This window comes from Lucilia cuprina, chromosome 5, assembly GCF_022045245.1.
Source record: "Lucilia cuprina isolate Lc7/37 chromosome 5, ASM2204524v1, whole genome shotgun sequence".
Taxonomy (NCBI): Eukaryota; Metazoa; Arthropoda; class Insecta; order Diptera; family Calliphoridae; genus Lucilia; species Lucilia cuprina.
In genome coordinates, this window is record NC_060953.1 from 61,453,882 (window position 1) to 61,469,862 (window position 15,981).

Consider the following 15,981-nt stretch of genomic DNA (forward strand, 5'->3'; position numbering starts at 1 on the left):
ACTTTTCATTTCATTTAAAATTTCCAATAATTTAAAATTTTCTTAAAAATTCTTGTTTAAAGAAAATCAGCTTTAACTGTCTATTGAAAAAGTTGTAAAAAACTTTAATAATATTTAACTTTTGTAATCATAAATTCCTAAAACAAAACACACACACAATATTTGTCTCTATGGAAAAGAAATATTTCTATTAGTGTAAGTATTTACTTGTGCAGGTTTGTATGTTTTAAAATATGTATTTCATATCTAAAAATTTTAATGGTTGACATCAAACCACAAAGAGAAAGTAACACTGACGGCCTACTTTTTACTTACAAAAAAAATAAAATAACACAGAGATGGAAAATTAATTGTGATCGTGAAAATTAATTGTGATATGTAGAATAGTTTTAGTTCTTAGTCCATATACTAGGTAATCGATAAATGAATAGATAAAAGTCTAGTCTGTTGTCAAAAGTCCTGCTTAAGGACTGGACCATAGAAGGTTTAACAGTAAACAGATTGAACCATAGCGTAGTCAACGAGCCATTCAATAAAATAGACAATACACAGAGGGGAAAAATTGACACCAAAGTGTTTATAATTTTTCAATAACATCTGTTGTCAACGAATGTACGGACAGTTGTCAAATGAACAACAATATATGAACATATATGAATGTATACATCAAATCCGAAGCAATAAACCTAGACTTTTATCGAACCTGTGGTACGCTGGTTAACCAGTACTGCAAATCCAAAGACTAGATCAACGTTAAGTTTTGAATTATTTAATAAAATCTTTTAAAGATTAGATCATAAAAAATTTGTTAGAATATTCCATAGACTAGTCCTTGAAGTAGGTCATAATATAATCAACGGACTAATAAATAGATTATTCCATTGACTACATAATATGCAATTTCAAATACACATAGACTAGCTCATAGAATAATAAATAGACTTGTTTGTAAACTGGTTTATACGCATGTATATAGACTGGTTAATAACTATTAGTTTGAAAACAACGTCTTATATTTTCCAAAATTTTAAAAGTTTTAAAATTGCAATTTTCCATGCCTGATATGCGAATCAAGAAAAAAAATATTCATATCAACTTTTTTTAGATTGTAGACTCGTTTGTTTGATTGTAATATAAATGTTAAGCTAGATTAAATTTCATTTATTTCCATTTAAATGTAATTTATTATTGTTTATTTTTTTACATTATTTTGTTTAAGAACACATATATTTTTCCTTTATTTTTTTACATTTTTCTTTTGCTGTCGTTGTCATATAAATTTTGTTGGTCAGGTGTGACTCTTGTTGTAAGTAAATATTTATTTTGACATTTTCTTTTTTATTGTTTCTTAAGTAAATTATTTCTTTCTCTTTTTATTTGCATTGTTGTTGCTATAATTGTAATGTTATTTTTTATTTTTATTGTCATTGTAATTGATTTAACAGTTAAACTTTTCACTTATATTGTTGTAGTTGTATTCCATTTTTCCTTCTTTTTTTTACTTATTTGAACAATGGTGTCATTTATTGTAAATTTTAAGAATTTTTCTGTTGTTTTTTCTTAGTTTCATTTTATTATTTTGTTAATATTTTAGGATCCTTGTAAATTCAAAAGCTTAAGTGTTTATTTATATTTCTCATACTTTGTTGTTTTTTTTTTTTGCATCATTTGTACTCTGTAAATTTTTTGTAGTGGATTTTCTCTCATTGTTGTTTTTAGTTTTGTTTTCCAGGGATTTGAAGTCGTTCTTATTTTAGGCAAAGCATTTTAGAGCATAAAAGAAATCTGTAAAGATACAAAAAACATAAAAACTAATGTCAATGAAAAAGAAAGTTTTTTACGAGAATTGTTTTCTTATTTTATTTTTTATTTTTTCGTATTCTGTATGAAAAAGTTATCGTTGACACTATAACAAGTTTTATTTTATATTGTCGTTTTTATTTGCGTTTTGGGATCAAATTTAGGCTGGCCATTTTTTGGGCAAAAAATAACAAACACTTTTTTATATAAAGATATTAGAAGACAAGGTATAATTTTAGTATCGGTCAAATATAATAACGTATTTTTTTAATAATAAATCCAAAATTTCTCTTAATAACAGGAATAAAAAATAGTTTGAATACAATTGCTAACATATTAAATACTGTTACTGTTACTTGTAAAATATACCAATTTATAAATTAATCCATAAATTGGTAATAGACTAGCCTAGTACTAGAGACTAGTCAAATGATGAACCTAGTACTAGAAAGTATTAAATCAACTAATTATTAGATTAAACCATATATTAGTCAGTAGACTGCTCTATAGAGCACTTTTCATAATTTAGTGTTCAAACTATTCAATAGACTAGACTTTCGACAAGTCAACAATATACATTAATCCATAGAGTATACTATTCCAAAGATTAGCTAATATACTAGTCCAAACGCGGATCCATCTCAAGCTTTTGAGGGAGAGGTTTTAATTATTATCTTTCTATTTATATTATTATTCCTATTAAACATTTTAATAATTAGTATAAAACATTTTCTCCTTGGGGTAGGTTGGTAAATTTCCCTTCTCCCCCGTGGATCTGTATCTGTACTAGTCCATATACAAATGAATTTAGCGTACAAAGCAAGATTTAATAAATCAACACCAAGTTAGGTATTCAGGCAGTTAATAGGTTCGTTAGTTAGTTTGTTTGTTAGTATACTACACAGAGGAAAATAGTATTGAAATTGATACAATACACTACCGACAGAGCTTACCACGTTTGTTAACAATTTAACAACATTTTGTTGTCGTACGTATGTATATGTTAGTTAGTTACTTTGAAAGAAGGATGTACATATATACATCAAATCCAAGAAATACACCTGGGCCTCTATCGGACCTGTTGTGCGCTCCCTAACCAGTGCCACAGATGGGAATCGAACCCACCACCTTCGGTCTACCAGACTAGAACACTAACCGCTAACCTACCGGAGGCCACTGAATGTATATACTTTGACAACGAGTGTTATTGAAAAAATAAAAATACTTTGATAGCATTTTGTAAATTGTAAAACGTCATTTTCCCTCAGTGTTATTTGAAATATCGGCAAGTGCACACTCTAGTCAATAATCTTATCCTTACAGTTAATTTAATAGTCGAAATCCAATATTCATACTTCTGGCCACCTCAAAAGAAAATCTTAAGATATTTTTTTTATAAAATACACCATAATTCCTACTACACACATACAGACATGACACACTGTATTTCTCCATTATCAAGCAATTTATAAAATTTTCTGTTTATTTTCATTTCCCAATAACAAGATCTTAAAATGGTACGTTCCCTAGGTAACTGACCGTAATATTGTGATTATTTTAGTATGTGCAAGATTGACAACAAAACTAAAAGGAAAATATTTATTTTGTTTATAAATATAATTATGGAATTACACAAAGTAAAGAAGACTATTGTAAATAATACATTAGAGTGTATTATTTTATATATTTTTTATTTTTTTTAATGAAATTTAAGATACCTAAAATATTAATGAAAAAATTTAAGATAGAAATGATGAAAAATTAAATAAAATATTAAAAAATTTAAAAAAAGAATTTAATGTTTTAGTTAAAGATTTTTTAACTAAAAATTTGTTCTACATTAAGGGAAATACAAAACACTTAAGACTAAGTATGAGTAATTGCAGTTATTTATATGTATTCATTAGAGAGAACATAATAAAAGCTCAGAGGAGTAATGTAAAACTTGCTTGAGTTTATTGATTCTTTACATAATCTAAAATCTAGCACAGAGTTAGGTATGTTAATGCAAGATCATTTTGTTTATATAATAAAAAATCAAAAAATAATTTTAATATATATTTCTTCAATAAACAAACTTTTAATATGTATGGTTAATAGTTAAATTAAGTAAATTTTATATACAGATTTATAAATTTTTAATACATATATACTTTCATATGTATTGTATTTTTTTATACGTTTAGTAGTAGTATTTAAATATTTATGTTAAACTATAAATTAAGTTTTTTTTTTTAATTTTTTTTATATATAAATATGGAATCTGCTGCTGTTGTTATTTTAGCTTGTTATACTGCTTAGTCAAGGCAATAAGCAATCATCTCTGTGGTAGCGCAGCCCTTGAGGCAACACTCATAATATATACCACCAGGATTAGGAGCACGACGTTGACGACTGCGTTGAGTTTGAGTCAACATCCAACTGTTGTATAGTTTAGACAATATACGATTGAGGGCGTGTTTTGGTGTTTGAGAAATCTTCATAGAATACGTTGAATATGCTGTTGAGCCTGGATTTTGTAACGACTTTGAAGAGTCTGACATATTTAAACTTATGATGTCATTTGCCAAACTATTATAATCAAACTCATTTGCTACAAATTTTCGTAACGTTGTTGATAGTAGAAGAAGAAAATAGAAGCAAAAAATGAAGAAAAAAACTCTTCGTTAGCTTAAGTTACAATAAGTTGTATAAAGAAAAGTAATAAAAGTATAGAAATAGTATAAAAACTACTTAGTTACAAAAATTAAATGCAAAAACTTTGTTGCTTTATTTATAAATTTTCACACAAATCAAAATAGTTGGATTTATAAGCAGCTTAAAGTTTTTCTTATTATTATTTTTTTTTTATATAATTTAATGATCTTATTTAAAGTCAATTTAAATTATTAAAATATTTCTTTTCTATACTTACTATTAGCCAATAAATGGTTACGTTTTAGTGGTTTTGCATTAAAACCATCACGACATAGCATTTTCATGTAATCGGCTAAAATTTTACCACAATAACGTTGTAATGCTAAAGTTTGGGCCGCCATACAGATCAATATTAGTACAACTAAGAGACTTTTTAAAGTTAATGTTCTGCTCATGTTTCACAATAGATAGCTTTTTCGAATAAAAAAAGTAATTTATTATTTATTTCAATAAATATTTAAATAATATTTTTTCAGAATATTCAGAACATTTAAATCTGTAATTTATTTAAAATTCTCACTACTAAAGACTTTTACTAGAGAATTTCGAAATTATGATTTAATTCAATTTGTTTAAGAATTTTTAATTAAATATTTTATTCGTACAGAACAATTTAGATAAATTGCCATTATTTGTACGAATTTATTTATGATCTTACACTCGTTGTAAGGGATCAGAGTCTGTTGGAGTGTGTGTACTCCCTCTATGGAGGATCACTTTAGAAACTTAAACTCATAGTTAGCAGCTCATGATCAAAATCTTACACTTGATATGTTTAATAATTTTAAAAAGCACTCGTTGTAAGAGATCAGAGTCTGTTGCTATCACTTTCATTTGGAATGTGTGTACTTCCTCTATGGAGCATCACTTTAGAAACATAAACCATGATCGAAATCTTATACTGGATATGTTTGAAAGGTTTTTTAATTAATTTATTATATTAAAAAAGGCAAAGTTTTTATTAAATTTTAAACCACAAAAATTTTCATATTAAAAATTATGTTAAAAATTTAAATGTTCCTTCAATTATGGAAATATTTTTTTTTTATATTTTATATATAACAACAGTTATATCAAACTTACATTCACACAATATCTCAAATAAATCGAAATAATATTAATTATAAACTTGTTCCTTAATTGTCTAATAAATTGCTAACAATGCCATAATATTCGCTCGACTTTAACAGTATTTATAGTATTATAATTATTTTTTATAAGGCATTACAACGTCTTTGTTGGTTTAGAATTCATTCGAAACAGAGAGCATTCCTGAAAATTTCCTCGTTATTATTATAATCAGTTTCCCTGGTACTACAAGAATTGCATATTTATACTTATTTACTTCAATAAATAGGACAATAACAATAGCTTAACTCTAATGCATCTGTTATATAAAAACGAGTTCACAAATTCTAAGAACTCATAAGCATAAAATATCCTTTGCCAATGATTTCCAAAAAATTTTATCATCTTTTCTCTTTTATATTCTTCATGAAGTACACTATTTTGTCTTCCTTTGGAATAACTTTCATATGCATGCAGTTAGCAAGAAAATTATGATGTTCTATGGCGGCTTTGTTCTATGGAAAATACAAATGTGTAGATGTTTTTATGAACCAGTAATAGCGGCAATATTTTAAGCCTGTAGCAATGATAGAAAAAAGTAGCTTTTGTTGCACTACATATAATGATGGTGTAAAATGTATATACAGCTTTAAGATTAATATACGAAAAAATGCAGCATATTTTGGAATTTGTTTTTAGCATTATTTTGTGTTCGTGGTGATCAAAAGAATTAAAACTGGTATATTTCATTGAAAAAAAAAAATAATAATAATAATAAAAAAATATGCGAGTATACTTGTTGTACTAAAATTCCATATTACTCATACGTCCATATGTACAAATTTTAATAAGTTCCAAAGATGGTTATTTATGGTCATAATTTTTTTTTAAATATTGCGAAATGAAGCTTTTACATGGACAAACAGATGGACAGAAATAGCTAATCGGTTTAATCAATATTTCTGATAGGTATATTTATGATAAGGGACTTAGTTTAAGAAAGGTTCAGTTTTATGAGTTAAGGCGATGTATTTTACTAATATGGAAAGCATACAAATATTTCAGTAAAAATTTATATTGAAAAGCTAATAAAACATTCTATTTCTTATACATTAGCATTTTCATTTAATATTTATATAGAGCGATAATATTGGAGGCAAGTAAGTACTTAACACGCTTGCTTATAAATAATTACATAAATAAGCACATTTAAATAAGAAGATAATATGTGGTTGGCTTAAAAATTGCTGACATAGAATACAAACCTAATTTTCGTAATTGTTATTTAGCTGTCATTATCAAACATATCTGTTTGGAAATACTGTTTTCATTCTTTTTATGTAAAACCAGTTGTTAGAGCGAAATGAAAAATGAACATGTAATGCAGATCGTATGTAGTAGTAGTTGAAACGAAAGCTGTTGTATAGGTTCGAGACAATACCGACATTTTACTGGGATAGAATTAGTTCCACTTGTATATAAGATAGATATTTTGGGCTAATCTTTGTAAATTTGTATTTTTTTCTGTTGGTTATATAAGATTTAACATAACCCTATTTTAGACAATATTTACATTTATTTACAAGCAATATTACAGAATTATTTCAAACATCTAAAATATTAAAAATTTGTTTAATTTTTTAATACCCTAAACCTAGTCTAGCCCTTATTCATCAATACCCCCTTGAATAGGGCTTCGGAGCTCATTATTATGTTAAATGTTCTTTTATGTCAACACAAAAATCGGCAAAACTTAGTTAAATAGAAGTTTTAACGACACTGCCAATTTTTGTAATGATCGGGCGTCATTTGACTCTAGCTCTCATACAAACTTTCTTTTAGGAAATGACTTGAAGGTCAATATTCACTTATAAACACTAATAACATGATGGAGTTCTACATAAATAACATTGATGTAGACTTAAATTCCTCTACCATTATTTATAGGGATAGGCCCATACTTATCTTACCATCATATGACCCCTATTCTGGAAAATCTCCCTTTTTGTCAATAATAAGTAAAAATGTTCCAGAATTAAAGTAAAAACAAACTGAATGCTCTATTATTTAAAAAATCTACATTTTTAACATACTGACTGGTTCAGAGTATCATATGGTCATACATGCCCGACTATACTTTCCTACTAGTTTTTATCTAATAATACAACTTTATTATGAAGTATTGATTTTTGTTTTAAGTATCTTTACTTTTCAATATTAATTGCTAAATATTTATAATATAATTTTAATCTGAAGGGTATTTGTAATTCGTTTTTACTTCATAATATTTCATTAATTTTGTATTGACTGAAGAGAACGAAAAATAATTTGCATTTATTTTATTGACTTTTATTTCATTATAATTTTATAAAAGCATGTTGCTATCTATTTACTGATACGCATACAAACACATGCATACATAAATACATCTAGAAATGCGAATATAATAACCCTGCAGTTCGGGGGTTAAGTTTAAACTGGTTAAAAATTCTGTGATGTGTATGTTAATAGATCCTAGAACAATCGCCGATCACCTATTATTCATCAATTTGTTTGTAATAAGATCAGTTATTGGGAATTAAATAACTTCTTAAAAGTCACATAATGTGTCTTACAATACAGCAAAATAGATTTAAAGTGTCTATTCTTTATTCTTTTTTTATAAATTTTAAAACTATAGGGTTACATTTACTCCTTATAAAACTTTGTGGATATGTATTTGTGAATTTATGCATAGATATTTGAGTATGTCTTCTTTACTTTATTTTTTTTTTTAATATTTTGTTCAACAAGAAAACATATTTATATACTAACTATAAAGTTGAGTATTTTTTGTTATTACTTCACGTTGTTTACCTTCTTCTATTTCATGTTTCAACGCTTAAATCATTCATGTAGAAATTCAACATTCCATCCTGTTTAATTTTCATTAAAATATATACACATACACACACACAAAACTTATTTTTTTCATTAGTTTCACATCTTTGTGCAGTCACTGCTTGCTTTCTGTTGCTTTTAGTGTTGTTTTTTGCTCTTTATTTAATACATTTAATATTGTTTAATAAGAAAATATAAAAATTATATTTTCATTCATTTAAAAGTTTTCAACGAAGAAAGTCCTAGTTATCCTTGTACTACTAGAGTATTTGTGTACCAGTGTGCTGGTAATGTGTGGTATTTCAAGTATGTGGTTTTCATCAAAAGTTTTCCATTATTTCATATGAATGTAAGTTTTCTTTTGCTTTGTTTTTTTTTTATTATTAACAAAATTTTTTAATGTTTGTATTTTAAAGAAAATAAAATAAAAAAGCAAAAAATTTACATATAATATTTCTTAGAAAATTTTTGCAGTGATTTCTTTATAAGAAGTTAAACATAGAGAAAATAAAATTAAAAAACTTTTATATTGTGTATTTTTCAAAGGTAAATCTTTGTAGTTATTTGTGAAATGAAAAGTTCTTAAGTCTTATTATTACAAAAGTTGTTAATGTTTTATTGTAGTGAATTTGTAGGGAAAATTTTAGTAATAAATGTAAAACAAACTACTGATATCATTATGAATATGAAGGCTATTTAGTTTCAAATTTCAAATTTTTGTAACTTGGACTTAGCATATTTGCAATCTCAGCTAACTAATTGTATTTTATTTATTTAAAAGAAATTATTAGCAAAATTTATTATCTTTAGTTTTTAAAAGAATATTTTTGGAAATTCTTTAATTAAATTCATAATTAATAAGATATTAAAAGCTTTCGGTTTATTAAAGGATATAATGTAGATATTAAATTATATAAGTTATGTTCCTTTAAAATATGATTAATATTTTATGGCCAAACTTTGTTATAAAAACGACTGGAATTTTAAACAAAATAAGCCAAAAGAATTTAATATTCTTAAATAAACACTTGGAAGAATATTCCTGCAAAATTAATATTACTGAATTATTAAAGAAAAATTGAAAAAAAAGAAAGTCAAATAAATCGATAGCTTTAATTAAAAACCAAACAATTACAATAATTTCGCAAAACTGTTTTAATTATTATCTGCACAGTTGATAGCTCACTAATGTCTGTTTTAAATTATATTAAACTAACCACATTGAAAAAAGAAAATTCCTGAATACAACATGTGGCATTACTATTCTTTACTAATAATCATATATTGAATTTTTTGAACATTGGCCAAATACATACATATACACCCTCATATTACAAACGTGTACTTAATTTTGAACGTTATAAATAAAAACGTAGTAAAATAAAATAATTATGTTTGTGGTCAATATACAATTATGCGTTACAACTATATCAAATACGAATAATGTTTGTTGTTACAAATACATATATGAATGTACCTGAATGGTCATTATATTTGTGGCTCAGTTTTCATTTAATTTCAAATTAAAAGGCCACCAAACTTAACCACTTATATAGACACAAATAAATATTGTATATTATGGTAAAATTAAACATAAAATACAAGCTACTCGTGCATGAATACAATCTATAATACTAAGGTTATAACCAAAATTTGTCTCTTTGAAAACAATAATTATTTTCTCGTATTTTTTTTTTTAAACTTTGTTAAAAATTCGTAAACTTTAAAGCATTTGATGCCTCGGGAAGAGGTATATACTTTTTTGATGTAATAGGACAGATAAATTATCTTAATTTTCAAAAACTGTAAAGTAAGTATCCAGCAAAACTTGCAAATTATTAGCAACTGTAGTCATTAACCTATTAACATACCATTCAGTGACTACAACATAGTTAACGTTCTGATTACATAGAAGTATTTTAATAACGTCTTCTTAATAATGTGTTATTTTAATACTTCCTAATTCATTAGTACGCTGTGAATGAAATAATGTATGTATGTCAAAGTGCCGTGAGAGCCTTATTTCACTGTGGTCTTTCTCAACCACTGCGTGAGCTTCTGTGACGTCTCACCACCTCCCCATTGTGCTTCTTATACGGCGATGGCAACATACGTTTATAAAATTACCTTTTCAGTATACGTGCACTTTGCTCAAGTACTTGAGTTTGAGCTATCTTACTATTGCTGTCCCATTGATACTGATAGCACCGCTTTACACCTGGATTGCAATACGCCAAGATTTGGGTCATTCATCAAGAAAACATGCCCGGGGGGATATATATTCTGTATACTATTTTTTGCCTGATGACATCGCCATGTTTAAATAATGACTTAAAATGCAATTGTGTAAGTAAATTTAATCATTTGAACTTCTTCTTACTTTATGATGAAAGCTTTTGCTGGGTATTTAAAAATTTGTATAAAAGTAAAAAGGGAAACTATGGGAAAATATTTTAATAAAGTGGATCTAAAATATAGACTCGATTATAGAAATGACCGTTACTTCTATAATCTCGACTATAGGACAGACAATTTTTCCACTAGATAATAGACAGTAGAAAGTCAGACACTACTATCGAATAGTATAAAGACTTAACTATTAAACAAACTATAGCTTCGTTTATAAAAAATATAAAATCATCGACCATATAATATATGCATAGATCATATACAATATTGGATAAATAATAGACTATAGTCTGAAACATAAAATAGGCTATAGTCTCGAAAATAGGATAGACTTATGTCTGGACAGAATATTATTTTATCAAATATTATCTGCCACTGTATTAAACAACATCAAAAAAAGATAAAAAACCCACCTACGTCAAACCTAAATTAATATTTATTCTAACATATAGATTTATTGAAACAAATACTAAAGAGCCAATATTGAAAAAATCCAAAAAATGTTTGATACACTATACGGCGCACTACTACACACAGAAATTTACACAACAACAGATGTAGTATACATGTATTCAATATACAATAGAAGAAAAATAACAAATTAGCAACAAATTATAGTGTTTAAACCAAAAAATAATGACCATAAGTTTCAAACAACTTTACCACAACAAGTTTTAGCCAGAAAAAATGATTTAAATCCTTAACAATACAAAACAAAACATCAACAATATTACCAACATTAGCACCAATAATGCTTTATAAAATATTTGGTAAATCATACCAGACATTATCCACCCTCCTCCCACAAATAATTGGTATTTAACTATAATAAAACTCACACATATATATACACAGTATATATTCGTAGAATTGTAAATATTTCTGTATGTATGTTTGCGGATATTTCTGTATTTTATATAATTTTTAGTGATTTATGATGGTTTTCATACCGATACACATACATATACTTTCGAAAAAACTTTTATTTATTTAAACAAAAACTATTTAATATATTTTCAATACATTATATATTATGAGACCAATATACATGTGCGTGTGTATATATATATTGGCAAAATTGTCAATTAGGGAATGTTTCCACATTGTAAAATGTCATTTATAATAAATTTATATATGAGGGAGTATAATAAATCTATTGGGTAAATTTCATTATGTTTTTCAAGTTAAAAGTCATAAAATTGTATGTGATATAACAAATATGACACCCTACAACTGTTATGAATATTATTCAATTCATAATCGATGTTGTACGGTTTTATCGTAGTTTGTCGTGATTTTTTTATGTGTTTTTTTTTCAAAAAATTTTTATGAATTTCAACGATACGACATCGATTGTGAATTGAATAAATCTAATTTATTTTGCTTAAAAAACATTTATCTTTAGTATTACCTTATTACATATATCGGGTAACCTCTATTACCTTCCCCCCAGGGCATGTTGCCATGATAAAAGACCCCATCTTGGTGTTATTAAAATCTCGGGAAAATTATGTGCTACCAGTAACTCTAGTCTGCCGGGACAATAAAATGGTGATGTAACTTCATTTCTCGGACATTTCTTGAAAAGATTTGAAATGGTATCGAACCAGAGAATCTTATTATATGGTACTATGAGTGACAAGTTTGCCGCAGGACTATATCATGGCTAGCCTGAACCAATTCAGGTTCCTTTAGGATTCACGTAATGAATGTGGCTTAAACCCAAATGTGGAGAGAGTGAGTTGATGTTGCCGATGACTTCAGATACCCACAAAGACAAAGCTAAGGAAATGAGTTGGTGTCAAATAAATTTGAAACAGGATGAATGAATGAGTGTTTACGTATAGCATATTCATTGACTTATTACATAGTTTCTAGGAGTGGTACAAACCACAGAGCAAGGCTGTGGATTAATAAAATTTTGGATTCGAAATATTTCCGTTATGGTTGATTTTAAGTACCAAACTTCTTGAAAATTGAGAATATTGTTTTTTTTTAATTACGGTACACAGTTTGGACAAAAAATTAAACTGAAGACAAACTATAAGAATCTATTAGTTTTTTGAAAAATATTCAGTTTCCTTAACACTTCTGCTGTTATGCATAAAACCCAATTTTATTTCTATGTATATAAATATAAAAATTATATTTTATTACTATTCATTTTTTTGTTTGTTTTCTGGTTCATATTCATATTTTGTAAGTGAGTGAGTATTGTGGCTGAGTGGGTATTGTAGCTGCTCTTTGTTTTCCAAACCGAAAATATTCATTTCATATAAAATAATACAAAATCAACATCGTCAACAACATCGACCAAAAAAAAAAAAAAACAACTAAACTAAATGATGCATAATGGATAAAACATTTAATATCCGGTTATGGTGCATAGTTTTCCAAAACAGAAATGCAAAATGGCTGGTTGTTGTTTGGTTTGTATTGTTTTAATAAAAACTCATTGTCAAGTAGATAAATAGTTTTGTGTTTGTGAAAACTTTAAATTTATTTTTGTTTATGTGCGTGTGCAACAAAATAAACAAGTTGTGTATAAATTCATATAATTTTTATTTTTTGGAAACTATTTTTTCAGTTTTTTTTTTTTTTGCCTTACAATTCAAATCATATTTGCTGTTGTTATTAGAAATATTTATTTCATGCTTATTTAAAAAAAAAAATTAACAGGAACGAAATATAATTTAACCTTGAACTAAAAGGATAAGAAATTAGTATTCACAAAACATTTACAAATTATTCTTTTCAAATAGTTAAATTTTTTGAAATTTAATTTACTATCTCTTCAAATAGTTGAAAATTTTTTGTTTTTTACAAAACATGAACTAAAATGTGACAAACAAATTTTGTTTGTTTTATTTATTATAGAAAACTAACTAAACTCACTAAACTACAATTCCGGTAAACAGTTTTTGCACTCTTATTCAATTTGCAAATTAAAAAATATATATATAAAATAACATATTCAATTTTCCAAAATTTTTAAATAAACCTTTTACAGTTTTGTTAAAAAACATTTTTACATTTTACTTAAAGCCCTCATTAGTTGTTTCTTTAATTCTTTTTCTGGCAAGTTTATTTATTCTTTGTTTTATCCTCAAAATATGTATATATGTATATGTATGTATATCTAAATGATGAAAGAGGTTTTTACTATTAAAACCACAAAACTTTCAGCATGACAAAAAATTTGAAAAACGTATACGTTTGTGTGTGTTTTGGTCCTAACAACCGAGAAAACCCCACAAAAAAAACAGAAGAACAGGATTCGTTTAACTAATTTGTGGGATTTTCAGATAAATGATTCCTTTTTGTATTTAGAGTTCAGCATGAAAAGGAAAAGTTAAAATATCAAACACTAAATGTTTTATTACTAATAATAGTTTAATTTGCTTAAAACCCAACTAACTGTTATTTCACATGGTCCAGCACACACAAATAGTTTCGTTAGTTTCCTTGTTACTAAAAAGGAATTTAATTTTCATTTGCCACAAAAAAATTTTCTGTGTTCTAAGAAAAATACAAAATAAAGGCAAAAGTTAATTTCAGTCAAGGTAAAATCCATTTACAGCTTTAAAAAGTTCAAAATATTTCAAAAGTTCTGTTTTATTATAAAGACATTAAACTAATTTTATTTTTACCATTACAAATGTTTAAGCCATTTTTTAGCTACATATTTCATTTTATGAAATGAGTGAAACCTCCATAAAAACCGTAAAATAAAAGTTAAATTGTAATGTAGTTATAATTAATTGCATTTGCTCTATTTGTGCGAAAATGGTTAGGTAGTTTGTATTGTACGATTTATAATTAAAATAATTATTCTGTGTTTTGTTCGGTGAGTGTAGAAAAAGAGCATTTAAGTAAAGACTTTTTAATTACTTCAAAACAAATTATTTAGTTAAGCCTGAACTTTGTGTGATTGATGGAAATACTATAAGTATATAATTAATATTAATCATACGTACAGTAGTTGGTTATTAGATAAACATTAAAAATTACATTTTCAAAAAATATTTTAAATTACTTTTACTAATCAAACAATGTCAAATATGGTGTCGAGCCAATAAGAAGAGTTGGGAAATATTTTGTATGATTTTTATTCAATGTCTTTTAAAATTCGTATCCTTAAAAATCTATTAAAATTTTTTAATATTATTAAAAAAAACAAAAGGGTTGAAAGATTTTTTATACATCTTTTGATCCTGACAGAATAAACTAAAAATAACACAATATATTTTGCAACTATTTTTGTTAGCTTGACATAAAATTTGGCGCTGTTTGATCAGTATTTTAAAATAATATTTGAAAAATGTACTTTTTAAAAGTTTTGAAGGACAAAGGAACACGAAATGAAAATCTAAAAACGCAAATTTTTTTCCTTAAATTTATAGTTTCAGACGTATATCATCCGGTTCGTTTCTAATTTGGAGTGTCGGACGGTGTAATAATAGCATCATACACACATGTAAATATTTAAAATATTCGTTTGAAATTGTAAGTCTTTTAAATTTTGAAGTATTTTTAAAAGGACATAAGAGCTCTATAATCAGCTTCTCATATCAACTTTTCTATGTGTGAAACCTTTTTTTCCAAAATTGTAACTGGGTTTAATAAAAATATTTTTTTATAACAAAGGAATGTTTTTACGAAAATTTGGGAAAATTGTGTTGAATTTTACCAAAAAAAAAAAAAAATAAAAAATTCATAGAAAATAAAAAGTTTATAGAAAAAATTTAATTTTCTTGAAAATTTTTCAAAATTTTTTCTATAAAAAAAGAACATTTCAGAAAGAAGATGTTTTTTGTAATAAACATTTTCTGTAGAATGAACAATTTTTCTAAATCTGCTATAGAAAGATACACTTTCTGAAAAGCATTCTGGAAAACTTACTATAGAAAGAGATTTCCTAAAAAATTTTTTAAGAAAACGAAATTTTTTGAAAACTCCTTATAAAAAAACAAATTTTCATAAAATTCTTTATAGAAAAAAATTTTTCTAAAATTCTAAAATTCTCTAAAGAAAGGAACATTTATCGAAAATGCTCTTACAGTTGAAGAAATGTTTACAGATTTCCTATAGAAAGAAATATTTTATGAAAATGTCCAATAGAAAGAG

At 25.9% G+C, this 15,981-nt stretch overlaps 2 protein-coding genes across 2 annotated transcripts in view; both read right to left on the reverse strand.

Moving 5' to 3' along the window:
* The window catches only part of LOC111675090 (acid sphingomyelinase-like phosphodiesterase 3b), a 184,095-nt gene that overhangs the window by 85,169 nt on the left and 82,945 nt on the right, over positions 1-15,981 (reverse strand). The gene's annotated exons all lie outside the window — the stretch shown is intronic.
* Positions 4,098-4,838, reverse strand: LOC124420279 (probable insulin-like peptide 1). Its single transcript, XM_046952570.1, has 2 exons — positions 4,715-4,838; positions 4,098-4,393 (listed from the first exon to the last, which is right to left on the reverse strand). The coding sequence occupies exons 1-2, from the start codon at positions 4,836-4,838 to the stop codon at positions 4,098-4,100; spliced, it is 420 nt and encodes a 139-aa protein (XP_046808526.1).

Excerpts from the sequence above, each read along its gene's own strand:
- LOC124420279 (XM_046952570.1), bottom strand. The coding sequence starts at position 4,838 with ATGGCGGCCCAAACTTTAGCATTACAACGTTATTGTGGTAAAATTTTA. Across the intron at positions 4,394-4,714 it reads TAACCATTTATTGGCTAATA|CAAATGAGTTTGATTATAAT; the intron begins GTAAGTATAGAA and ends GAAAATTTGTAG.